The 25,186-nt window shown below is 54.2% G+C and overlaps 1 protein-coding gene across 3 annotated transcripts; it reads right to left on the bottom strand.

Moving 5' to 3' along the window:
• Window positions 1-1,549: 1,549 nt before the first annotated feature.
• LEMD2 (LEM domain nuclear envelope protein 2) lies at window positions 1,550-20,196 on the bottom strand. 3 transcript variants are annotated; one of them, XM_079933270.1, is made up of 10 exons: window positions 19,510-20,196; window positions 18,861-19,473; window positions 17,101-17,141; window positions 13,797-13,872; window positions 10,611-10,687; window positions 9,629-9,708; window positions 7,830-7,975; window positions 6,761-6,862; window positions 6,581-6,683; window positions 1,550-3,426 (listed from the first exon to the last, which is right to left on the bottom strand). In XM_079933270.1, exons 1-10 carry the CDS (start codon window positions 19,666-19,668, stop codon window positions 3,276-3,278), a joined length of 1,548 nt encoding a protein of 515 aa, XP_079789396.1. In that variant the 5' UTR covers window positions 19,669-20,196; the 3' UTR covers window positions 1,550-3,275. The 3 variants fall into 3 exon arrangements, with proteins under 3 accessions (XP_079789396.1, XP_079789395.1, XP_079789397.1); XM_079933269.1 differs by having other exon boundaries at window positions 18,861-20,196; XM_079933271.1 differs by lacking the exons at window positions 18,861-19,473; window positions 19,510-20,196 and adding an exon at window positions 15,775-15,925 and having other exon boundaries at window positions 17,101-18,851.
• Between the last annotated feature and the right edge of the window lie 4,990 nt (window positions 20,197-25,186).

Genomic DNA, 25,186 nt, shown 5'->3' with positions numbered 1-25,186 from the left:
AGTTCCAACCATTGGACCGCCAGGGAAGTCCCTATCATGCCCTTCTTAGTAACTTCCCCTGCTACAGGGATAAGTTGACTGGCCCGAGGTCCCTGCCAATAAAGGGCAGAGTTGGTCCTGAGAATGCCGTGTCCCCACCCCCAACCCCCTGGAAACATGGCAGCACCAGGCAGCATCGTGCCCCCCACTCACCCCTTTGCCTCTCTTTTCCCGGGCGCATCATGGGACCCGCTGTCCAGATTCTCTTCTTCTCTCTTGAGCTTTCTCTGGGGATGGGGGTGCAGAAGTTGGCCTGGCTGCCCAAGGAGGGCTGTTTTGGAGCAGTTGGGTTGACTTCCTGCATAACTGCTCCCCTGATCCCTCCTTTTGGGGGCGGCTGACAGGATAATGGATTTGAGTCCACACACCTGCCTCAACGAAAGGTTTTTTTTTTTTGAGGCTCAAAGTCAACGGTATATTAATTAAGGGGGAACAGCTGCTACAGCAGTTCTTATGATAAGTCAGTGACAAATGGCCGCGTTTACCTTTTTCCCAAGCAGAGACTCCGGAAGGTGGCCTGGAGCTCCTGGGTGGACGTCCACGGGCAAGATGTGTGGGGTCTACCTCTCCCTCCCTCAGCCCTCAAGCCTCTTTATTGGTGCCCCCCGAGTCCGAGAGGGCCGTTTGTCACCGAGGAAGACAGGGCTGCAGCTTGTGGAGCCTTGGAAGGGACTGGGCGGAGCAGCAGAAACTTCTCAACAGTGGCCCCCACCCAATGATGCCCTCAGACCCCTTCCTCGGGCAAATCCCACCACCCCACGCTGTTCCTTCTGAAATCAGAGTCGCTGAAAAGGGGGCTTGGCCCTTCAAAGCTGAGAAAGGGTGCAGAGTTGAGCCGAGACGCCTCGCTTGGGGCTTTTGTGCCAGGCGCTCTCTACCATAAAGGAAGAGGCTGGACATTGGGGGCCTTTTGTTATTTCTTTATTTTGATCTCCCTCCTGCTGTCCAAACAGCATCACAGAAATAGAGCCTTGCGTTAACTCCCTTCTCAGCTTAAAATGAAACACGGCAGCGCGAAAATCTTGTACTGAAAACCAGAAAAAGGGAAGATGGGCTCATTTTTTTCTGAGTTGTGTTTCTGGGTCCTTGACTATCAATTTGCCCACCGAGTTTCCAGCTAATGGGAGGACAGCAGGATGGCGCTCACGTAGCAGTAGGACCTGTGTGGACAGGCCGGCAGGGTGGTGGAGCAGCCTTCCTCCCAGGCTGAGAAAACGAAGGCCCTGCCGCAAGGGGTGCGGACCCCCAATGCCAGCAGCTCGCCCGCTGTGCCCCCAGGGTAGAGGCAGTGCTGGTGGAGAGCAGCAGGACCCCAAAGCACTTCCAGCAAACCCCTGCCTCCACTGCAGGTGGGGGACCCCCACGTGTCCCCCGGACTGTGCTGTTCTCCCCAGTGACCGACCCAGAGGAGACAAGTCTGCCATCGATGTCAACCTCCTGCCTCCCGGGAGACACCGTCAGCTGCCGAGGCCTCGTCCAACCTCACCGGCCTCTTCCTTCCTCCCCCTCCCAGGGCTGGTGCCGAGCACCTCCAGGAGCCTCTGGGGCCTCGAGGAAGGCAGAAATGGGGCGGGAGGAAAGAGGCTCTATCAGCCCCCACTCCTTGCCACCCACAGGAACCAGGCGTGCATCTTGCGAGTTCACCCTGCAGGGGAGGTCGTCACACCGTGTTATAAACGTGGAAACCAAGGCTCCGAGGTATGTGGTTTGCCCGAGAACCCGTCACAGGGAGGCCGCTCCCACCTTCTCTTCCAGCTGACCTTTCCCAGGCCAGCGCTTAATGACTCAGGACGTTGCCTCTCCTTACACATTGCTTTGAGGGAAGAGGAAAAGAACCACGGACGAGAAACACATCCATTTTTAATAAATAGTTTATTTATCCAACAGTTTCAGCCCTGACAGTGAAGCCTGTTGCAGTTTCTTCTTCTGGCTGGAGCCTGATTATGAGACTGTTGCGTTGCCACGGCGCCGGCGCTCGGATTCCGGCCCCGCCGATCACCCAGACATCAGAGGAAATGAGAGAGAGTATTGCTCAAATGAGAGAGACTGGCGCTTTATTAAGGAAACAAAAAATACCAATAAGACCAGAGAGAGGTGCTTCATGCCTTTTGGAAGCAGCTGTTCCGTCTCCTCGGCTCGCCCCCTCTCCCGCCCGTCGCGGACGAGAACTTGTGGAGATGCTGCTCTAATGGAGAGGCTCCCGGCCCTTAACTAATAAGGTCCCCGCGTAGGTTTCCGGAGGTCGCTCCGCCTGTTGGGGAGGCTCTGGCGGGCGGGCGAAGGTCCGCGCAGCGGGGTCACTCCGGTGGCCGGCAGAGGGAGGAGATGCGGCCGCACCCAGCATACTGAAACCACTGGCTGAAGTTCCCGCCAAAGTGCGTGGGGTGGGGAGGCGTGGTCGCCGTAAACGAAGCAATCTTCGCCCATAGGAAGTGCGAGGATCCCCAGGTCCTGGAGCGCGATCCAGTGATGCGCCGTGGCTGCAGGCCTGGACTGGGGAGGCTGCCTCCGGTGGGGCCGCCCAGATGGGGGCTGGCGGCGGCTCGACCCTCCTCTCCGCTCTGGGGGGCACATCGTCGCCGACACCAGGCTCCTCCTGGGGCAACCCTAGCTGCTCATTCCTCCCGACCTGAGGCCCTGTATGTCCGGGGCCGCGTGTCTAGACAGTTCTCCTACAATACTTGTTCTAATTTCTAGCACCTTACCCCTCCGGGGTAAGAGGCCCAATCCAGCTAGAGAACAGGCTTTCTCCCCTCACCCTTGAGCTCCCAAGTAACACCCCCCGAAGGCACATGACCAAGCTGTTCCCCAACCCCTGCCGTCCCAGCCACCACCCCGACCCACCTCCCACGGGCGCGGGGCCCACCTCCCTGCCGCGTGCTCCACACACCCAGCTGCACACTTGCTCTGCAGGGGCTCATGGCTGCTGAGCTTTTATCTTTCCATGAAAAACCCTTCTCCCCTTTCTGCCAGCAAAATGGGGCAGAGAGGATCGGACCAACGCAGAGGGCAGCTGCCCACCTGGCCTTCTGCCCTGGCCTTTCGAGGAAGCCCACACTTTCCTTCTGAAAGCTCGTCTCTGAAGAGTCTCACAGAGACACCTTTGGAACCAGGGTCAGGAGGAGGGTGATAGTCAAGGCAAGTGTGAACTCAGCACCAGCAGGATGGTGGCCCTCTCACGCCCCTGGAGGGGACTGGCCGGGACAGGCTGATTGGGAACAGGCCCCGCCCAGGGTTTATCGCTCTGAGTCAGAGAAGGAAGAGGGCTTAGTCCATCTCCACACCAGCATGTCTTCTCCGGCCACGCGGTGGGACTCTGTCTGGATCCGGGATTCGTTGGAGGCCAGGAACTCCACGGCCCGGTCCCAGACCCGCTTCATGCGTCTCCTGCAACGAGGGATGGGGGTGCAGGCTCAGCAGCAGGCAGCGCCCTTGGCCGCTGTGCCCAGCGCTGCCGAGAGAGGCAGGCTGGTCTCTGGATGCCCTTTGTACAAAAGGGGGCACAAAGCTCCAAGATCCCACACAGAATTTATCTGTGGGAAGAAGAGCGGTCAGGTACTAACTGGACTCCTGCAGAGGAGAGAAATTTCTTGGGCCCCCGAGAAATGATTCCTCAACATTCTCTGCTCCAAAAACGTTCAATTAAAGTGAGCTGAAAGGAGCTGGAGCCCCCCCCCCCCGCGGGTGTCCAAGTGGGAAGACTCTTGCTGGGACCCATTACTGCTACAGCCCAGCTGGGCAGCACCCCCCTCCAGTGCAGGCTGCATTTTAATGCCTCATGTGGGCTAATTAGAGTGGCCACTGGGCTGTTGAGTCCAGACTCCACAGCACTTCAGGGGATGGGGATGAACTAGGCATCCAACCGGGGAGGCCAAGACGCTGGAGCTGCTTTTGAAACCTGAGCCACCAGGTAGGGCCCCTTCGCAGACACCAGAGTTCCTGCTCTGCCGGATCCCTGGGGCCTTGCACCCCCTCGGACAGCCCCCTATTTCCTCGTTCCCCCTCCAAACTAGACAGCAAGATTCCAGGGCAGTGGGGGAGGGCTGCTTTGACACCTACACTTCGGTGAGCCCCGGCCTCCTGTCTGACTGCAGACCACTCCCCAGCGCCCACACGTGCAGAGCGAACATGGGTACGTGTGGAAGCAGAGGGTTCCGCTGGGAGTGCGCAAATGGAGGGAAACTCCCAGGGTGGCCCATGTGTCAGGAGGCAGAGTGGGGTGGTGGGGCTTTCTTCCCCGGGCGGTGAGGTCCTGCTGCCAACCAAACCCCACGGCTGTTCAGCAGCCCCCACCCGGCTGGTCTGGCCCTGGCCACACAGGTCCTGGGGGCTGAGCCCCTCACACCGGGTCCCTGAGGGGGGGCATTGGCACTGTGTGGGGGCCGCGGCCTCATCCCCAGCCCCCTTCCCAGGCCGCCCGTTACCAGGTGATTACAAGCCGCCCCCGTGTGCCTCCCTGGACAAGCTCTTCAGATCTCCCCCAACCTCCCACAAGCGGGCCCTCACCCACAGGGCAGTATGCCCACGCAGGGCCCAAAGGAGCTGATGGGTCCTTATGAGTCGAGAGCTTGGCTACACTGACCGGGTGGCTGAGCCTCCTGGGTTCAAGGACAGGGGTCCAGACCCTGTGGGGCAGCTGCCCGCCTGCAGTCTCTGCTGATGCACAGAAGCCGAGGTGTGGTGGCTCAAGCCCCCGATAAGCTGCAGTGCCACTTCCTGCTCTTATTAAAATGACCATGCGTGCTGCCCTTTGATGAGGGCTCAAGTGCTCCGTGCTGCCTCGGTGAGGTGGGAGGCCACCTCTCTGACATCCTGCTCCCCTTTCCTTAAGACCTGCCACTACCTAGTGGCAACACATCTTCCTTATGCATCTTGTCTTCTTTCTCCCCAGAACCAATGCTCCAGCAGGGCAGGGATTTTTGCTTCTTCCTCTCCCTGTCTCTGCATGACCCAGTAGAGTGTGGCATGCAGTAGGTGCTCAATAAACATTTGTTGAGAAAATGAATGAATGATGGCCTCTCTTCAACACAGCCCTCTGCAAGGCAGTGGGATTATCTGTGTTACAGCTCAAACAGGGCGTTACCCATGGTCACATGATGATGAATTCTGGCGGGTCCAGGAATTAGGGGGGAGTCTGGATCTACCAGTGGCCTCCCCTGAGAGCTGGAGGGCTGTGTGCCAGACTCATGCTGGGGACCAACAGCTAGCACAAGCCCCACACCGTGGTTGGTCTGCTCTAAGCTTCCTGCCTGCCACTGTCCCGGGGGTGGGGTGGGCATGAGAGTTATTAAGCATTTTCACGTTTAAAAGGGGCCCTTAAATGCTCTACTCTTCCAGCTCCTCTTGGGTTGACAGAACAGGGTGACCTCGACCACAGAGCCTGGCACTGGGAACACAGAAGTGGCACCAGCCCTGGGTCTCTGAGCAGGGTCTTAACCTCCCTGTGCCTCAGTGTCCTCATCTGTAAAGTGGTGTCCTCAATGTACTCCCTCCAAGGGCCATGCTGAGGGTGGAGTGAGTGAGCTGCACCTGTGCAGGGCTCGGAGCAGTGCCCAGCTCACAGCGAGCACCCAGCAAGGGTGAGCGCTTAGCACCATCCGGAGAGGGTGGCATCTGGCCAGAGACTGTGGCAAAGTCTGAGGTGACCCCGCAGTGGGCCCTGCTGGCTGCCTCCTGGGACTCTGTCCCCTGACTCTACCCTACTCCTGGTTTTGTCAGGGATCTACCCAGCATCCGCAGCCCATTTGGAAGGTGGTCCTGGAGTCGTGCATGAAAACGGCCTGCCAACCCCTCCCATGAGCCATGCACCCGGGAAGCTGACCCCATTCACTGCTGTGAAACCATGTTTCCAACTACGTGAGTGTGCCTTTGTGCATGGAAACTAGACCATGATACCTTAGATAAGATGTGTTTCTGACTGTACACCATGGTTAAAAATGTTTGAAAAACAATCTCTTCCTCCTTGCCAGTGACTGATTCAAGAATAGACAAGTAACCAATTCTGGCCAGTGGAGCCTCAAAGAGGTGTGTCCCCGGTGGCTTCTGGGAATGTTTTCCCTTGCTCATGAGAGCAACAGGTAGCCCATCTCTCCCCTGCTGGTTGTTGCAAGGCAGGTGTTGCTCCGGCTAGCTGCTGGCCACCATCCTGTGACCACCAGGAACTCCAGCCAGCCAACAACATCCAGAGAGCAGGACCATGAGAATCACAGAGCAATGGAATCAGAGCCCTTAATGTTCTGTGCCTGGACTTCCATTCATGGAAACCCATCAGGTCCTTCCCTGCAAAGCCCCGCGGGGAGGGGAGGGGTCGGGTCCTAGGGTTGCTCCCCAAAGCACCCCAAAGCGCCATCTCTACAGAGGAGCGGGACCGTGCTTCTGTACCTCTTGTCTGCACTCTGCCTCAATAAGCTGATGGCAAGAGGTGTGGATGGCGCCCCACCTCCCGCGATCCTGGGGCTGAACTGTCCCCCTCCCCACATGACTGACTCGAGGCTCTGGGCCTCCTTCCGCGGCACTCAGTGGGGTCCGACCCGGGTCTCACCGGCTCTGTGGCGGGATCAGGGTGTCACGCACGTGTAGGATGCCCACGTATGGGTAGCGCTCCATGTCCTGCTCCCAGTCCACGTAGTGGTCCTGGACCACATCTGCAGGACAGAGGGCACTGTTTAGGGTGAGGACCCTCTAGCAGGAGCCAGCAGCCCTTTCACTGGGGGCCACGCACCTATAATCTTCTTCACCATCTCATACATGGCCTGCTCTTCCTCTTCCAACTTCCGCCACCGGTATTTCAGGAGGATCAGGAGCCCCCACAGAAAGGCCAAGCCTGGGAGGGAACACAGCACTGTTAATCATGCACACCACCTTCCCCGGCCAGGCGCCCACTGGCTGTCTCACCAGGGGAGGTCACTGCGCTGGAGGCTGAGGGGGTTTGAGTACCTACTGTGTGTCAGACCCAGGGCTAGCAAGCAGGAAACGAAGGACTGGGAAATGCAGAGGGAGGACAGGCTATTAAGTGATCATCTTCCTCCCACTGGCTGTCACCACAGAGGCCTCCCGAGCCGTCTGGATCTCGGCTCCTCCTAACCTCATTCTGGGCTTTCATCTCCTCCCTTGTGAACCAGAACACGGCGTTTCGCCGGGGCCTTTGTATTCCAGATGCTGCTGCCGAGAATGATGTCTGTGCCTGCCGGCGTGGGGGAGGGAGCCGTGTGCACGCCCAGACGGCCTGTGATTTGTAACCCAGCTCTCTCTGCAGAGCTGGTGGTTTCTGTGTCACGGCCTTTGGCCTTCAGAGACACCCCGAGGCCTCTGCTCAAAGGCAGCCCCTCATGTCGGGAGACTCTGCTTTGCCGCTCAGCACCCTGGGCCTGCCTGCTTTCACTGGGCGTCTGTAGCTCCTGAGGAGGTGCTTACATTGTTCAGGGAGTAAAATTAGGCCAAGCTCCTGCTGGGTCTCCCCCTTGGAGCGGCCTGCGGTCTGGGGTGCCGGAAAGGACAATGCCCACCTCCAGCCCAAGCCAGCACCCTCTCGGGGATGCTGATGACCCCCGGCCCCAAATCCAGGATGTCTTCTAGTTATCTTCCTGCTCCAGCCACCCAGTCTCCAAAGGGAAAGACGACCCGGGGCAGAGGCTGACTGGTTCATCTCCTCAGTTTCGTTAGACAGACCTCAGGTTCACTAGACAGAAACGAACTCCGAGAGACCGCATCACCCATGCCCAGGGTGTTGCTGAGCTGGGCTCCCGGGAGGCGCAGTGGGAGGGGCAGGGTGACACAGTGATGGGACTTACACCAGAAGAAAATGAGCACATTGGTGACGGCCGTGAGCAGGGCGCGGCTCAGGCGGCAGCCGACACCCATGCGGGGGCGGGCGGACTCCAGGCAGACCACCTTGTCCACCGTGGTCACCAGCTCGGACGGGTCTTCCCCTTTCAACCTGAAACAGGACACAGGGCTGCAGACACGTTCAACAGCTCTGAGGAGCCGCCGTATAAGCCTCACTATCAGCAGGAGGAGGAGGAAGGCGGGGCTTTGAGGTCTCCACTTGCTTATAAAAAGGACTCGCTATCCTGGTTGCACTCTTTCCAGAAATTTCCCACGTTAGCTACTTAGAAAGAATAAAACTTTAAAGAGGGCAGCAGGCTTGAACCCCTGCCGCTGAAGTGACGCCTCCCTCTGTTGGGCGGAAGATTAAAGTGTAAACTGGATGCCCCCCTCCCAGCACAGAGAAATGGAAATGTTTACGGAATCACCGGCTTTGTGCAGCACGGCAAGAACGGAAACAGAGTCTGGGAGGGGGTGCCTTTCCTCGGTGATGAGGAGGCACATAAGCTGTTTACGTGCAGAGACCGTGGGGTGCCGTGAGACTCAGGAGCACGAACACCGCCAGGCTCCTGGAGGCCAGACCCCAGCCCCAGAGAGGAGGTGTCAGGACGCGCGGGGACGCTGCCGACACTCCGCCTTCTGCCGGCGAGGCAACAAGCTCCTGGTCTGGACTGCACAGCCGAGTGGCTGGTGCCCAAACCGTCCGGATTTCTCATGACCCACTTTTTTTTTTTTAAATTGAAGTATAGTTGATTTACAACGTTGTGTTAATTTCTGCTGTACAGCAAAGTCTCACGACCCACTTCTAACACTGGTCGTGGGAGCCAGGCTCAGCTCCCCACAGGCCACCCTCCTCAATGGGAAAAGGCAGCGTCATCATTCCTCTGCGTTAGCAGCTTCAGTGCACGCTGCCAAGGATAAAATCCATGTTTTCTGCCTTTCCAACACACAGGAAAATCGCTCAGCCACTCAGGGAAGCTTCTTTTTTTTTAAGCCAAAGAATTTGAATCGTGCCACGCATCCAGTCATCAAGTTTTAGGCTGAGCTGCCCGAGGGGCTTCTGCTGGATGCACTGCTGATGGAATCAGTAATTTGGGCAGATAGAGAGGAAGAGAACAAAACCCTAGAGTGTGCTTTAACATCAGCAGCTGTAACCGGAACAGAGACCCCGACAAACCCTGAAGGGTGGGAGGGGGCGATGAAGCGAGTGTCTCTCCAGCAGGGGACTCCGGTATCAGGCAGTGGCTGGTGCCCACCCGCCCCTGGGCCGAGCAGCCAGATAGGACCTTTCAGGAAGGTGAAGGGCACGCTGTCTCTGCTAACTGTGCTCACCAGAGACAGAAACAGGTGGAACTGCCCAGCTGGAATAAAACCCAGTCTTTCCTTTTGCAATTTCCATACTGAGTGAAAGCAACATTCAGAATCATTTCATCTACAAATGAAAACTAGTACCAAGGAAAGGAAGTGCAAAAAAATGCCATCTCCAGCAAACTGTGCGGGGCCCGTGAAGGAAGGGGGCACAGACTGAGTTACCTGAAACAGGTTTAGCTGGACTGCCAGGCGATCACCCTGACACCTGGATTTTTGTCTCATTTTGAAACTGCTCCTTACACTGCATTCCTAATGCCTCTCCTTCCGCTGCCCGGCTTCAGACCTGGCCCAAGATGACTTGGCTGGGAGACCTGCCCTTTACCTCCCGGCCTGAGACACCTTGATGGGCGATGACAGGGCCTCAGGTGCTTCCGGACGCCCCGCCCACACTCACCAGATGCCCACGTCCTTGTTACTGTTCAGTATCCAGGTCAGTGCCGCTTCAAACTTGGCGGAGGAGCTGCCGGTCACATTCTGTGGGAGGGGGCGGGAGATTAGTCCTCCATCTGGGCGGAGCAGTTGGAGCGATATTATTCTGCTGCTAGATTAAGGAAGCCCTCTCCATGTCCTCCGCCTGCCCCAAAGCCCTGTTCTGCTAAATGCCCAGCAAGCTGGCAGGAAGGAAGTCTGTAGCTGATGATACCAGGGAAGAGGCTATAACCAGAGGAGGTGATGCGGAAACACACACAGGAAAACAATGCAGGTCTGAGACAGCAGAAGCATGTAATTTTCTCAAGGACTGAAGCACCAGGCCAGAGAGCTGGCAGCTCATCTGCAGTGAGATGAAAGAGTGTCGGGGTGGGGGCCCTGCAGCCAGTCCCGGCTGTGTGGCCTTGGGCAAGTCCCTCCCCTCTCTAGGCCCCAGGTTCCTCATCTGTGAAATGAAAACTGGACGAGGTGACCCCTTAGGTTTCTGCCAGTTCCAAAAATCTGTAATTCTGTCATACTGAAGCCACACCGAAAATCAAATGGACTCAGAGCAACCCAGACGGTAATCCTGAGGGGAGAGAATGACAGGTTAAATGTCTTAAGGCTGCTGAGAAGGGGGGAAAAATGAGTCAAAGGAAGGGCAAGTCACAGGGCCACTTAAAGAAGGGGCAGCGGCAGCAGCCCACACCGCTGGTCAGGGAGCAGCAGGTCAGGAACGAGCTGCGGCAGGCCTGGCTCTGGCTCACCGCTCACCTTGGGCCCAGTCACCCCATCATTGCCTTAACTTAAGGTAGCCTAACACTCAACTGAGTTAAAACAATTTTTTTTTTTAAAACAAGGGAAAGCAAACACAAAACAAAAAGGGAAAAAAACCCCCGCAGGGCTTGAGGGATCAATACAAAAGCACCAGGACCTCCCGGGAACGGAGCGCACTGCAGCCTACTTACTGCTATATATTCCTGGGCTTCCATTACAGGAATGCATTTGCTTTTTAGTTTCTCTGGATTTCCACATTCAAAATTACCTAGGAGGGAAAAAACACACATTCAAGTACAAAGAAGAGGTGAAAAAGATTTACCCTGAAACCAACTAAAAACTGCAGCAAAAAATCAAGCCATCAGCTCTGATGTGGAACATGTGGCCCGGCGGCTCCAGCTTCTGTGGGGCATCTTCACTCTGCAGCAAGATCAAAAGCCACTTAGCTTGGATCGATTCCAGATCATTAAAACCTGACCTGCAAAGCAGTGCAGCGATTTGCATTAAATGACTAAAAAGCTGCCCAATACCAAGGTCCGTTTGCAACTGATCCCTAAAAGGATCAGACAGGCAGCTTCGGAAGGCACTGGGATGGCACTATAAATAAACGCAGCCTGGGAAAAAAGAAAGGCAGGGAGGCTGTTGCATTGCAGGGATTTTGACCCATGACACAGGCAGGTGACCTAGAATGCCAGGTTTTGAGGGGCCCTAGGGAGGGATGTCCAAAATGCTCCGTGGAAGAAGGGGTGTCTATGTGCTGGGGCCCCGATATGGTGCTCCAAAGCTCTCTTCTGAGCACCCTGGGTGGCTGGCTCCCACCTAGGATGGAGCTGGGAGCCTCCCCCTTAGTCCTGCCCAGGCTCCCAGGCCTGGCCCAAGGGCCAGCCCCTCTGAAAAGCCCCCAGGCCTAGGGGCCTCTTGTTTAGCCAAATCGGCTGGACTTGGGGCCCTGCCACAGCCCTCGGCTCTTGATTACCCACGGTGGCTCACCCACCAGGTGCTGCTTCACCACTAGACCCCTTGGAAGCAGGGACAGTGCAGGGCTGGGGTCGTACAAGATCCTTCACCCCCATACATGGCCTGACTGCCCTTGACCTGGCACAGCCTGGGGGCTGCGATGGCCAGTCTGTGCGTGTGCTGGGGAGGGAGTGGCTGAAGATAATATTAAAAAAATCCTGAGAATGAACTGAAGCCTGCCCCTCACCCCCTAACACAGCCAAATCCTCCTATTTCCAAGTTGATCTCGTCCTTCTGGGTCCCCTGAGAATCAGCTGGCTTCTCCCGTGCTCCTGCCCCACCCAGATCACCCTGCCCTGCTTAGGCCTTCCAGGACCACTGCCAAGGTCTCCTGGTTTCCTCCTCTCCCCTTTCTCATCCATGTTTGGTCAACAAAGCTTTAAAACGATTCTGCTTAAATTGACACCGCTCCACTCAAACTGCTGCCACATTTGCCTCCCTGGCACCTGGCTCTCCGTCCATCACTCCCCTGCTCGAAAGCCTTCCCGGCCCTCACTGCCTTCAGAAGGGACTCCCAGTGGCCTGGCAACCATGGCCAGCCAGGGTGGGACTCAATTGGCCTTTCCAAACTCCATTCCCTCTGTTTCTCCTTCCTTGTGAAGCTGCTTCCATCTCTGACCCTATAATTTCCTGCCTCTCTGGCCCCACCTTTCCCCCACAAATACGTAACTAATCCCACCCGGGCTTCAAGGCCTGGCACAGATGCCACCTCCCCTGTGACGCTTTCCTGACTACTCTAGCTAAAAGGCATTGTGCCTCCCAGAAGTTCTGGCCTCTTGGTTCTCATCCAATGGCATTTTATACCACTCAGTGGTCAGGGGGGTAGGTAGCCTATCTCTTCTACTAGACCACAGGCAGCCTGTGGGCAGGATTCTGGGCTGAGTCGCCTTGTGTCCTGCAAAGGCCAGCCAGTGCCCTGTCCATAGCTGACCTCCAGCAGGAGGTGGGGGGAGGGAGTGTGGCTGAGTATAGAGCCTGCACGGCCCTGCGGCCTGTCTCACTGAGACGCATACCCTCAAGGCTGCCCCTGCCTGGCTTGTGGGAAGACGGTGGGTACTAGGCCCCTTGATGGCATGAGCCAGGACCACACAAGGAGGGTGGGATGGAGGAGAACTGTCTACTAGGATCCACGGTTTAAGAGCAGAGCTTCTCGACTTTATATCCTGGGGGACTTAGTAAAATTCAGACTTTGATTCAATAGGTTTGAGATGGGACTAAGATTCTGCATTTCCAGTAAGCTCTCAGGTGACACTGATGTTGCTGGACCCTGGACCACAACTGAGTCACAAAAGTTTCAAACACCCCCTCAGGCCAGAATTTATATGCCAAGCACCTGGGCCACAGATGACTGTGATGCTCTGAGCCCCAGCTCCTACCTCTCCTCCGAGGAGCTCACAGAAGCCTCCCTGACCACCCCAGTCTCCCAGCAGTCAGGAGGGAGGAGGCGGCAGAGCTGAGGCCCACAAGACTGGCCCCGAGGACTGAGGGCCCAGTACAAGTCCACCCAACCTTGACTTCCCGGCGACAGCCTTAGACAAGGGTTGGCCCTACAGGTGAGAGGCGCCCCTTGAACCTCCCACAGACTGACGTCTGGTTCTCGAGTCGAGTACACTTAACACAGGCACAAGCCCTGAGCCGTCACCCACGTCATCCGTGATTTGGAGAGCCTCCTGGATGCCAGGTGTCGGGCAGGACACAGTATAATGCAGGTGCCATCTCTGGCCTCAAGGAACATGTTTACCAAAGAAAACAGTGGGGGGAGCCTTCTGGATGGAGGAGATTTCAGGGGGGCATCTAGAGAACAGTACTTCGCTTTCATTTGGTTAAGAAAAGACAGACCCAAGATCATTCAGTCAGATGGGGAGACTGAGGCCCTGAGATGTCAGGGACTTGTCTGGTGTCCCACAGCCAGATGGGGACATGGGACACTAGGGCCCAGGAGGGCGGGCCGGGCCTGAAGGTGCTTGGCCCACCGCTCAGACCGCTCCACCTGCAGAGGCCTCTGCACTGAGCTGGGCCGACCACCTGGTACAGGGAGGCCCTCCAGGTTGGGGGACCCAGACTCTGAGAATACCTGAGGCCTGGGCCCTTCCAGTGCAACACGGACCCCTAGAACATTAGGTGGGGGGCATCCCAGAGAAGGGGGCACATCCGCTAAAAGGCCTATGCACGTGCCAGGACCCCTGGGATCCTTCAGGAACCTATGCGTTTTGCCCAGATGCAAGGCTTAAACAAGATGCGCCTGTGGGGAGGCGGGGAAGGGGAGACTGGGCTTCTGAGCGTGTCTTCTGGGAGATGACACGGCATCTCAGCCCACAACCCGCTCATGGGGAGTCTTGGGCCTCGGGAGACCTACTCACCCGCTTGGATGGCCAGGAAGTTGTACAGCTCGTGCAGCACCTCCAGCAAGGCCGCCTTCTGCTTGGCCTGACAGAACTGGAAGGGCACGGGACAAGCGGTCAGCAAGGAGGAGTGGGTGAGGGGGGCCTGTCTGATTTTACCTGTTCAGCTACACCGTCAAGGACTCAACAGCAAGGTACACCTCATACTTTAAAACAACAATGACAACAAATTCTGCAAAGGGGTGGGCCCAGGGATAGGGCCGATAAATACTGGGTTAACTGACTGAAAAGAACACCATAAAAGCAGAGGCAGATGGACAGCAGACACAGTAACTAAGGGTCCACCATCCTGGAGGCTCCTGGGCCTCTGCCCCGTGGTCCCCGTTGGAATAAAGGCCATTGGTGGGGCCGTGGAGCAGGGGCGGTGTGGTTGTGGGGAAATGCAGGAGCCCAGCCTCCTCAGAGGGAAGAGCAAACGCTGCACGGTGCAGTCTGGTCTCCCCCGCGGGCCATTCCTGTCCGTTTCTGGAGAGCCAAGCGTCTACAACCTGCCTGTGGATGGTCTACTTTGTGGATTATCTGATGCAAATGTTTAATCTTAGACTGCGTTTCCCTGGAAATGGAAAATTTCGAGCAATCTTGCAACTGTAGGGAGAAAATAAATGTCACCTGTCTGAGAAAATCAGAATATCTGCACATTTACTCCTTCAGCACCTGTAACAGTGGGGACACCGTTTTGCTAGACTCACTGGATTTGGAACATTTAAAAAAGACCGCTCTTCCTTGAGAGTGGACAACAGACCGGGTGCCATGCTGAGTGGTCTACATGTGAGGGAGCACTGCGTCCTCGCTGCACTCCTCATTGTACCCCAATTTCTCAGGCGAGGGGTCCAAGGTTTAGAGACCTTAAGTGGGCCACCAAGAACCCACAGTTCATAGTAGATGGTGGAGCCACTTGGAGTGTGGCCAGTCGACTCCAAGCCCCCACCCCTCGAACTCCAGGCCTCTTCTGGGTTGTCACTGGGCAGAGACCTGCACTGGAAGTCGAAGGTCTGGGTTCTGGACCCGGCTCTGCAGCTACAGAAGGAACCAAGGGCGTTTTCCTTCTCGGGGCTCGTTTGTTGCCCTGATCTAATTTGGTTTCTAACAGTCTCAGAGGCCAAGATTTGTCCCTTCACGTGGCCTAAGGACCCTCATGCCTTTACAAGGTAGGAAATGATGCGACCAAGCTTTATGCACATGACTATAAATGTCCAGAAACAACTGACGTGCCTCCTAGTAGAGTGAGAAACCCCAACTACTTTTTAAATGCTATTTAACAATATGGGAAAAGTTGATAAATAAGTGTCAAATGTAACTAAATACACAGAGATCCCAATTCTACAGACACACATACACAGAGAGATAAGGTGAGAAGGAAATGCTCCCAAAACGTTAATGGTGATTATCTCTAGGTCTCAGAATCACCAGCGACTTTTGTCACATTTTCCAAATTTTCTAAATATCTATTATTGTCGCAACCAGGAAAAAAAAAAAAAAGCAGTAGCAATTAATACTGTTCCAAACTCACAGACATTTAGGAAAGCAGGGCTGATAGCACCTAAAGGACAGAAGGTACCAGACAACGAGACAGCCTGATTAAGACAACACACCCACTCCCAGCCCATCCCCAGGGTTTCAGCAGGACAAAGGCAGAAAGAAAAACAGAGTCACAGTCAGCTGAGAAGGGAAAGAATACGTGTATCTGAAACCCAAATGCCCCTCTGGGTTCTGGGTGAGCTTGAGCCACACAAGGAATGAGACTCAGCAAGAAACTCACCCAAGCTGAGAAGCACCTCCCAACCCGCCTGTTCCTGTGTCCACCCACCACGAAGGCCAAGGGTACCCCATAAAATCTCAGCTCAACAGAGCCCAACACTGCAACCGAAGGGAGCCTGTGATGTCGTGGCGCAGGCCCTGCCTGTCTGTGCTCGCTGAGCAAGTCTTTAGCGAGGACCTGGATGGTGCCCGACTGGCTCACTCAGGTGGGGCCGGGTGCGTCCAGCGCAGAGGAGCACCCCGGAGCTTATCTCATATGTCATTCCGTCTTGGGCCTGATACACTCAGAGGTGTGAAGGACCAAGAGACAGAAACCAGGGAACCCGTTTCTAAATAAAAGACAAATGAAACTAACATCACCAGAGAAATCTTACAGAAAAAGTATTTTTGGTCCCTGTTTTTGTTTTCAGTCTTCAAAATTCTAGTTTCCCCTCCTGGCCATTTTCTGGGCCACTTCCTTCAATCGTCAACTACAGTTTTTATGATAGAAGGCAGATTATAATTATTATGAGTCTGTTTTTACAAAACAATAGGGAAGCAAAGACATCTGGTGGATGAAAGCAATAAATACGTGTAATAAAAACACCCCCCAAATATGACACAGCAGAAGCCAAAGGGAAATAGAACCGGTTGTCTGCGTCAGGATGCCCCTTCGTTAACACAGGTAAGAGAGTCAACGCAGGGGCCTGGAAATGACCGTGGGTGGTTACTTTCCCAGCCCCCAGGCTGCCAGAGATGTGCACTCAGGGCTCAGGGAGGCCAGGCGTTGCACACTTAATAATTAGACTACTAAGGCATGCCCTCTGGCAGCACGAGGCTCCTCCTGGCAGGATTTATGACCTGAAAATGTACTGCCTGGTATCTTCCCCAGACTACCACCTGTACCGGAGCACCCCAGCTCCTCGGTAATGCTGCTTTCATGACTCGTAAATGGATGGGGCTGCTCACCTTCCCCAAGTATTATTTGTAGGGAACATTAAAGCTTCATAAAACAAATCTATAGACTAAGAGGGCTAACTCCACTTCAGATGTGTTTAAAACAACTCCCTGATGACCTTTCAAATCAGAACAGCATTTTCAGAGCCACAGACGTACAACTGGAGAATGTGGAATTGAAAACCTGGCCTCCTGATGCCTAAAAAGCTGCCAGCCCTTCCTCCTGAAGCGAGGGGAGCTTGTGAGGTCCCTCGACCACAACCTACTGCATCCCCCCAGATCGACTTAGGCAGAAGATTAAAGTCCTTAATGCTGCGATTGATGTGAGAGTTCCCGTAACAAGCCGGGGGTTGGATCTTGGAAGGTCAATTCTCTCTGTTTCAAGTACTCCTTCACTGCCACAGTTGAGTCTAACATATACATCAGGGAACACTACATGACTCTGATACATTACAGGAAGCACTCCTGACAGCGATCCTATTATCATCTTTTTGTGGGCAAGTTTACCTCCTGATAGAGGCCAACATCCTTGGGAGGAAGAACAAAAGCTAGAGAAACTCAAACTCACCTCATCTGTTTTTGTCTCACAGTCCACTGGCAATAATTTCACTGAGACCAAGAAAAGAAACAGAGGAAATTAAAAGTGCGGGTTGTGGGAAAGGGTACAAAAAGGGATCACTCTCAAAATTCAGGGTAAGTAAAACATTACCAACATAACGTGGGGGGAGGATTAGAAAGATGTCATCTAAATGAGGCATTTTAAAAATGCGGACAGTAAAAAACGTAAGGGGTTCTCGGTCTTGGATTAGGGATTAGTACAGCTGTGTTCTAATCCCAGGGGAAAATGATTAGCCTCAGGATAGTAGATAACTATTCACTTAACCACTCTGAACCTGTTTCTTCATCATAACATGGTGTCACTAAAGCCTTCCTTGCTTAACTCAGACTTAGTCTCAAACAAGACAACACATATGATGGTTTTATAAATTGTACACGTTATGTTAAACAGGGATTAATACTATCACGGGAAGGGAATTCCAGGTAAATCCCAGTATCTATCCAGGAGCTATTGTCTTAAAGCATCTCAGCAGTGAATACGACAGTATACCGTTTTTTGATGTCACCAATGTAAACAGTTATAGTTAGTACCAGTATGGTACCATGACACTCCTGGGACTGCTTAATTTCTCTAGCAGGTGGATTAAACTGCTCTCATACTCAAGAAATTATTTGGGTGTGTGCACGAGCCTGGGATCCTCGTGCCCACAGACTTGTTTATACACCCAAATATCCATCTGCTGCAACAGCTAAGACATAATTTAGCCTTTCCCTGCATTTTGGCTGTTCCTGCTAGGCATGGAAAGATGTGGCCTGGGCTAGAGGCTGGGAATAGTATTAATCACAATCATTCTTTGCAAAGAATATTAAAAGTCAGTGAACTACAGTCATTTTATACTTAAATTTATAAAGAAATGGTCTTTGTGCTGTTTCCTATTAGCCTAGAGCCCAGAATTATGGAAGAAACAAATTTTCCTTTTAGGAAACACGAACCCTTAACTATTCGTTAACATACTGTATCCTGCAGACTTCTTGTTGGTATGTCTTATCACGGAACTATCTGTGGACAGAAGCATGGCTGGGAACATCCTTGAGTCACGGCACCCTCTCTTTTAACACACCCCAAGAAGGTGCTGCAGTGATAAATGCCATCATTTACATCAGTTTAAACTCTTAAAAGGCTCTTCCACACCTGTCTCAGAGGCAGGGTTAGTATAATCCTTTGACAAATGAGGGTCCTGTGGTCCAAAGAAGTGGAGTATGTGGCCTTTTTGGTGCCGCGAAGTTGGGACCCCAACCAGAGCCTATCTGTGAGCCGTGATACCTGGGGTGCCTTCAAACGGGCACTAATGTGTGAAAGAGCAAGAAATCAAAAGGGAAGAAAGAACTCAAAAGCAATGGGGGTGGACCTTTAGAGGGGTGTGTCAGAGGGCTTTCTCTGGAGAGGGAGAATAAAAGTGACCACAGAAAGATTGCTTCCAGCACGTGGTTGAAAGGGAGATTAGTAGGGAGAGCTAGGGCAGAAAATGAGAATAGGACAAAATGAAGACAGAAATTATTGCAGATGCAGGAATCCCAGCCCTCTCCTCCCATAACTGGAGGAAAAAAAGTCAAAGTCTGGAAGGAAGAAGACGGCCAGAGACATCTGACAAGGCCCAGGAGTGTTCAGCCTGGTGCTGAGAGGACCGGGGCGGAGGGGTGTGGGGGGCGGATTATCCTGGTGGACACACGCGCGCTCAAGGCCCTCCCCTGCGCCGGCCCGGGACGTACTGTTGTCCTCCGCCTCCTGCGGCGCCGAGGGCTTGCCCATCTTCACCCAGAGGATGCCCAGGAAGACGAGCAGCAGCCCCAGGCTGGCCCAGAGCAGGAGCCGGGAGAGGTAGCGCTCCAGCCGCCGCCCCACCTCGGGCCGGGCCCGCGCCGCGCCCGCCTGGCCCGCTCTCGTCGCCCGCAGGCCCGGGCGCGGGTCGGGACCGAGGAGGGCGGAGGACGGCCGCACCGGGGCCGGGGACGAGGCCCACCACCGACGGACTCCGTGGCCGGGGCCCGGCACGGCCCTGTCGAGTGGCCGGCAGTCCTCGTCCTCCTCGGAGCTGCCCCGGACCGAGGCGCGGCGTCTGAGCTGCGCGGGGCGGGGTGGGTAGGCGAGGCCGCGGCTCCTGGACCAGGAAGCGGCGGAGGCCCCGATGTCGCCGTAGGCCCCAGAGGTCGCGTAGGCCGGGCCCGAGGCCGGCGGGGAGAGCCAGGGCTCCGACCGCAGGGAGGACGCGGCGGGCCGGGCGCGAAGCGGAGCCTCCTCGCGCAGCCGGGCCTCCTCCCGCAGCCGCTCCTCGCCCCTTGCCCGGGCCTCCTCCCGCAGCCGCTCCTCGCCCCTTGCCCGGGCCTCCTCCCGCAGCCGCTCCTCGCCCCTTGCCCGGGCCTCCTCCCGCAGCCGCTCCTCGCCGCGCTGCCGGACCTCGCCCCGCAGGCGGCGCAGCTTGTTGCGGTAGACGTTCCGGGTGGTGTCGGTGATGGGTCCTGGCTGGAAGCCCAGGGCCTGCAGCTCCCGCCGCAGCTCCAGGTCCGAGAGGCCGGCCATGGCCAGGACGCCAACCCCCGCCTGCCCCCGGCGCACCCCGGACCCGGAACTGTTCCCGCCGACGGCCGCGGCGGAGCAGGCGGGGCCCGCGCCATGTTGAGAAGGTCGTTCTTAATCGCCATGTTGAGAAGGTCTGAACCGCCGTATGGGCGGGCCATGATGAGGAGGTCAGAATCAGCCTCCAAGGCTGCCATGTTGGGGAGGTCTGAGGGTTTTGGGCTATTTGTTTTTGTTTTCCTTTTTTATTTCCCACCTTGCTCAGTCCTTCTCGTCTGTAAGAGCAAGTGGTGTTTACCTCTGAATCCTCCTCCCCTTGCACAGTCCCTGGCACGTGGTAGGCACTCGATAAAGTCATGTTGATTTAATGGATGAATTACTTAATGGTAAGAAAATATTGCCTGCCATATCAGTAAACTAGGGATCTAGCCACCACGTTACAGTCACCCCCAATGATGAGCCCTGAGGGAACTCAAGAAGGAAACAAGGGATGCCCGCCATCTAGCAGCCACTTCCCACAGTGCAGCTTGAGGAAACTGGATGAGAAAACAGAGGATTCTGCCCCAGATAGCTGAGGTGCATGTGAAAGAATGGTTTAAGTGAGTCCAGACTCTTGCATCTTCCCATACATAGAAAAGTGCTAAATTCCTTAACTTGCGTTATCTGGTTTTCTTTTATTGACAGTTATCTTTTGTTCCAACTACCTGGTGTTATTGCAAAAACTCCCATATATCCTGACTGCCCCTCTTCCCCTTGGGAACCGTTTTCTCAGTGTTATCTGAGAGGCTCTCTCCCGGGCTTGAAGTCCTAAGAACGTCTGCTGAATAAAACATAACTCTCAACTTTTAAGTTGTGCAATTTAGTCGACAATGGTGAAAGACAAGCACTGCCGAGAGTGGGGAGATGGAATCCTTTGCCTCTCTCTGCACTTGGGGACCAATGCGTTCAGGGAAGGGCTTTGTTTGGGTTGTGGCATAGACCCCAGGCACGCTCTGGGACCTGGTCTGAACTAAGGTCATGGTCGGCAGGCCTCTGTGTTTTCCTGGCTGTTCACTCACTGACATTGAGCCCCAAGGGGCTGCAGGCCCTGCCCTTGGCGAGATGCTGGCAGGAAAGGAGCTCCCGCCAGAGGAGGACACTGCATCCCATCGTGGGGGCAGAAGAGGCAAATGCCCTTGGGCTCTTAGGGGCAGTTTGAGCCCGTGCGAGGAGGCCGTGTGGCCGGATGGTGGGATTTTCATAAGGAGAGATAGATAGGAGAAGACCCCAAGATGTAATCTTGTGTCACCTGTGGATTTAGGTAGGGGCTTCTTGAATCCAGACTCCACCACTATTAGACGTGCGATCATATCCAATTAACATTTCTAGCCTGTTGGCCAGTAAACCTCATTGGATTGCTGTGAGGATTAGAAGAGGTAATTTGTATAAGGTGCTCAGGACACATGCTCCATAGTGTTTGCACTTAACCCATTTGTGTGCAGCATCAGTGCTGTGTAGAACCTCCCACCCGACAGAGAAACCCCTAAGGAAAGCATGGGGAGTGGTGACAAATGGAAGTAACACTGTGGTCTTCCTTCTGCCTCCCACTCCCTCTTTGTATTCCTTACACATGGATCATCAACTGCCTTTCCCAGACACTTACTGCTGGTCTCATAAGTTCCATTCTCTTTCTAACCCCTCCAATTCGGTTCTCGCCTTCCCCCAATCTCGCCTCCTCCCCTATGGTCCCGTTGCCCACCCACACCTTGTCTCCCCACCCTGGGTCCCTGGACAAGGCACCTCTGCCAGCGTTTGCATTTGTGCCACTTGCTCTATCACGGAGAATTTATCACTGGCCACATTGCGGGGGAAATGACAACCTCCGCTTGGTCAGGCTTCTGAGTTAGCCTCGCCATCTCCCCCGACTTAGCTGCTCCCACGTGGTGCGATTTCTCTCACCAAGTGTTGTTTTCCTTTTCTCTGCCTGTGTTTGCACGGAATACCATGAATTTGATATAGTGATTGCCTAACACATATACCACATAATAGTATTTTCTTTCTTTCTGAAGCACTGTTTGCATGACAAATGAGTTGGTAACATTTGTGCTTCTCCTTGCAGCTGTGCAGTTCAATATATAAAGAATGAGCCTTTCAGCATCAGTACTGGCCCCGTGTATTCTAAGAGGGCTTGAAACTGATGCTTAAACAAAGTTAATGTTACAGCATTTCGCAGAGTTACAGTATATTTCCACACAGTGGATCTCGGGGCGATTTAAAAAAATACCCAAATGGGGCCACCCCTGGGGTGGTCCCCAGTGTGGGCTTTGTCAGCTTTCCTTGTGTTTGGGGTCCCGGCTGCTGCTACATACACCCAGGGCCAAATGACCCCCAGCCCTCCCCCAGCCCCACCCGAACCCTGTTGTCTTCCCTTCAGCCTCGAACCCATCATGTTTGCAGCAGTGCCCTCCCTCCCCCCATCCCCCAGCGCTCCATCTCTGCCTCGCTGGGTCTAGCAGGCCTTTGGGGTAATGTGCCACCACTTACAGCATATTTGCCAATCATGCTTCCCTTCCCCATCCCTCCAAGAAGAAGCCTCACAATCTGTTTGGAAAATTCAGTCAGAAAAAACCTCATGAGGGACCTCCCTGGCCGTCCAGTGGTTAAGATTCCACGCTTCCACTGCAGGGGGTGCGGGTTTGATCCCTCATCAGGCAACTAAGATTCCTCATGCCGCGCCGCAGCCAAAAAGTTTTAAAAATTAAAAATAAGAAAATTAGAAAAAAGGAAAATTAAAAAAAAGAGAAGAAAAAAACCTCATTAAAAAAAAGAATAAAGAATAAAACCTCATGAGTCAATCATTCCTCCCATGTCTCGGGCCTCTGCATTTTCCTCCTGAACTCCCCGATCCAGTCTACCCCTTCCCTGGATTGATAACCCTTCAGGGTCCTCCTTCAACATTCTCCACCCTCAAAGCACTTTTACCAGCTTCAGTGAAGTCAGTTTGTTGCCCATCAGCTTTTATCCACGTGACTGTCCCCACACTTCTGACACTGACCCTTAGGTCTTCCCCTCCGAAGGGCTCCATCTTAGTGCTTCTTTGCCACCACTGCCTGTGTTGTGTTGGGAGCTGCCCACAAGGCCCCTTTGGGCCTTCTCAGATCTGCCTTTCTGTGTCTCTTCTAGTTCTGCCGCTGGGCCTGTCGGGTATGGGAACACACATTTCCAAGAAGAGGGCAATATCGCAAAGTCAACGGCTGTCCTGTGTGCCCTCCTTTCTCATCACTTTGTTGTGGTTTTTTTTTTTAAGGTGAGCACCTCAGGCTGCGGTTGGTCTTCCTGATTTCTTAAAGTCAGAAGAGGGAAAACAAGCTCCAATATCTAAATCTACTGCGTAACCACATCCACACATTTAGTAGAGATGAGGGGCCGCTTGGAGGATGCTCTGGGTTCCCAAGGGGCTGCCAGGCTGCCTGCTGTCCTGCCGACCTCTCTCTGCCTCGGCAGAGCCTTATAATAATAACAGCCATAAATCTTTTAGTGGGTTCCTTTCTCATTCTCTTCCTGCGAAAAGCCCTGCACACATTTATCAGGTCCTTTAAAGATGCTCCAGACCATGGACTTGCCCTTGATCCACCTTGTCCCCGGCCTCGTGCATCCCTCTTGGCTATTCTGGGCTTCCTTCGAACCATAGCATGGGTGGCGTCACACCGTGGTGGGGGCACTGGGAGAGTATGGTTGGAAAGGGGGACGATGTAGGTGCAATTTTTGGCTCAGATTTGGAGTGGAACGGCCCCAGCTCTGCCCAGCATCTTGCTGCCTCATCTCAGTACCCTGACCTATTTCTCTAGGTCAATGAAGGGGCAAACAGAGTCACAGAAAAGTGTCAGAACGGGTTTAATGAGCAGTTAGGTTACCTGCTTTTCATCAGCAGCTGAAAATTAAACAAAACTCTCACTCTTTTGGCCACTTTCACACCTTGAAATCTGTGGGTAAGAGTTCCTTTAGAGGCATGGAATACATTCCCCAATGTCAATAATGAATTGTGTATGAAGAAAAACGTAATGCTTTCAGAACATTTTCTTTTGGGCTTTGTCCATGATTAGATTACACTAAATTATAGAGTACAGATATCAGGCAATTACTCTTTGCTTTTAAGTATTCAATTTCATGGCAAGTCCACGTAGCTCAGTAATTTTAAAATCACACCGACGTGGTTACCAAGAAAATACCTCATCATCTCCATCTTGTGAAACTAGGCTCAGGTCGCCCTATAATTACCCGTGGTCCTAAGTGTAAAAGTACATTCCAGATGAAAACGGGTAATCTGTAACTCTCTGTAATTGCCAGGTATCTGGAGAGACTCGTAGATTTTGCTGGCTAAATCTCAGCCAGATGTTGAGAAGCTGCGTCCTCGCCCTACTGGTTCCTCTGGGCACTTTCCCTGTCTCTGATGCTGGCTGGGTCCTGGTCTAGGCATCCTCTAGCTTTAATCAAGAGTGTGTCTCTCTTTACTTCTGTTTTGTGAAAACATGGTCATTTTCTCCTTGGCTGAGTTCAGAACCTCCCCAAGCTATCCCCCGCCCCTGATCCAGTTTTAATTTCTTCCAGGGCTGTGCATGTCCTGTAAGCAGTCGAGTCCGCTGTCCTGGAAATGGAGGTGCTCATTGGAGAAAAAGAATTATTTGAGCCGATGATGAGAAATCGAACCAGTGGCAGGAGGAGGAGGAAAACGAGAGAAGAAAGGGGCCGACATATCTAAACAGGCGGCCAGGGCGCTGTGCATAAAGAAGCAGGTGGTGGCTGGGTCCCGTGGTGGCTCATTACTGGGAAGCACTTCAGAGGCCACCGGGTGAGGGTGGGGGACAAGTCGGCTGCAGCGCTGAGCTTTGAACCGGCCTGTTCTGCGGAACCGACAGCATCCTCACGCTTCCTAGGTGCTCTGCTTGCTGAAGCAATTCCCATTGAAAAAGATGCAGACCATCCGGGGTGAAATCTCCTAGGTGTCTCATTTCCCTCCATAGCACCCATTTCAATCCTCAGGAGCTTCGGGAAAATTCCCCAGAGGATGTTGGGACCTCCACACCCCGCCCCAGAAATGGGTGCCTCCTGCTGGGGGTGGGGGAAGGTGGTCTCACTGTAGGGGCAGATCTCGGCAGAGGGCGAGGAAAAGACGCAAAATCTGTGTTTTCCACAAGGAAAGAGACAGTGAACATTTTACGTTTTTGCTTCTTGGAGAGCGTTACTGATAACGGAGGAACTTGGTGGAAATTGGAAGGGCGAGGAGGAGTTCTGGATCCAGTTCCTCCAGTCGCGTGCTTTATACCTAGATTCCTGTGGCTTTTCCTCCCTTCATGTGCCCTGCTGCAGCCCTCTCTCCCCGTTTATTAGCGGGTGTCTGGGCAGCATCTCCCGGGATCCGGCAGCTGTGCTTGGGTTGATCAGTACGTGCACTGGAAACTGTGTGAACGTGCTGTGTGCAGGCTCTGGGTCCCGTGTAAGCTTCCTCGAGGGGCATTCAGAGCACCCCAAGCGAGGGTCCTTT

The sequence above is a fragment of the Stenella coeruleoalba genome, assembly GCF_951394435.1.
Source record: "Stenella coeruleoalba genome assembly, chromosome: 10".
NCBI lineage: Eukaryota > Metazoa > Chordata > Mammalia > Artiodactyla > Delphinidae > Stenella > Stenella coeruleoalba.
Note: the sequence above shows the minus strand (reverse complement) of the source record. Positions and strands in the feature narration are given on the sequence as shown.

Bases quoted from the DNA above. Each gene is read 5' to 3' on its own strand.
- LEMD2 (XM_079933269.1), bottom strand. From the start codon at position 19,668: ATGGCCGGCCTCTCGGACCTGGAGCTGCGGCGGGAGCTGCAGGCCCTG. The intron at 6,863-7,829 runs GTAAGTCCCATC...GTTCCCTCCCAG, and splicing joins TGTGCTCATTTTCTTCTGGT to GCTTGGCCTTTCTGTGGGGG. The intron at 3,427-6,580 runs GTGAGACCCGGG...CCCTCGTTGCAG, and splicing joins CTGATCCCGCCACAGAGCCG to GAGACGCATGAAGCGGGTCT.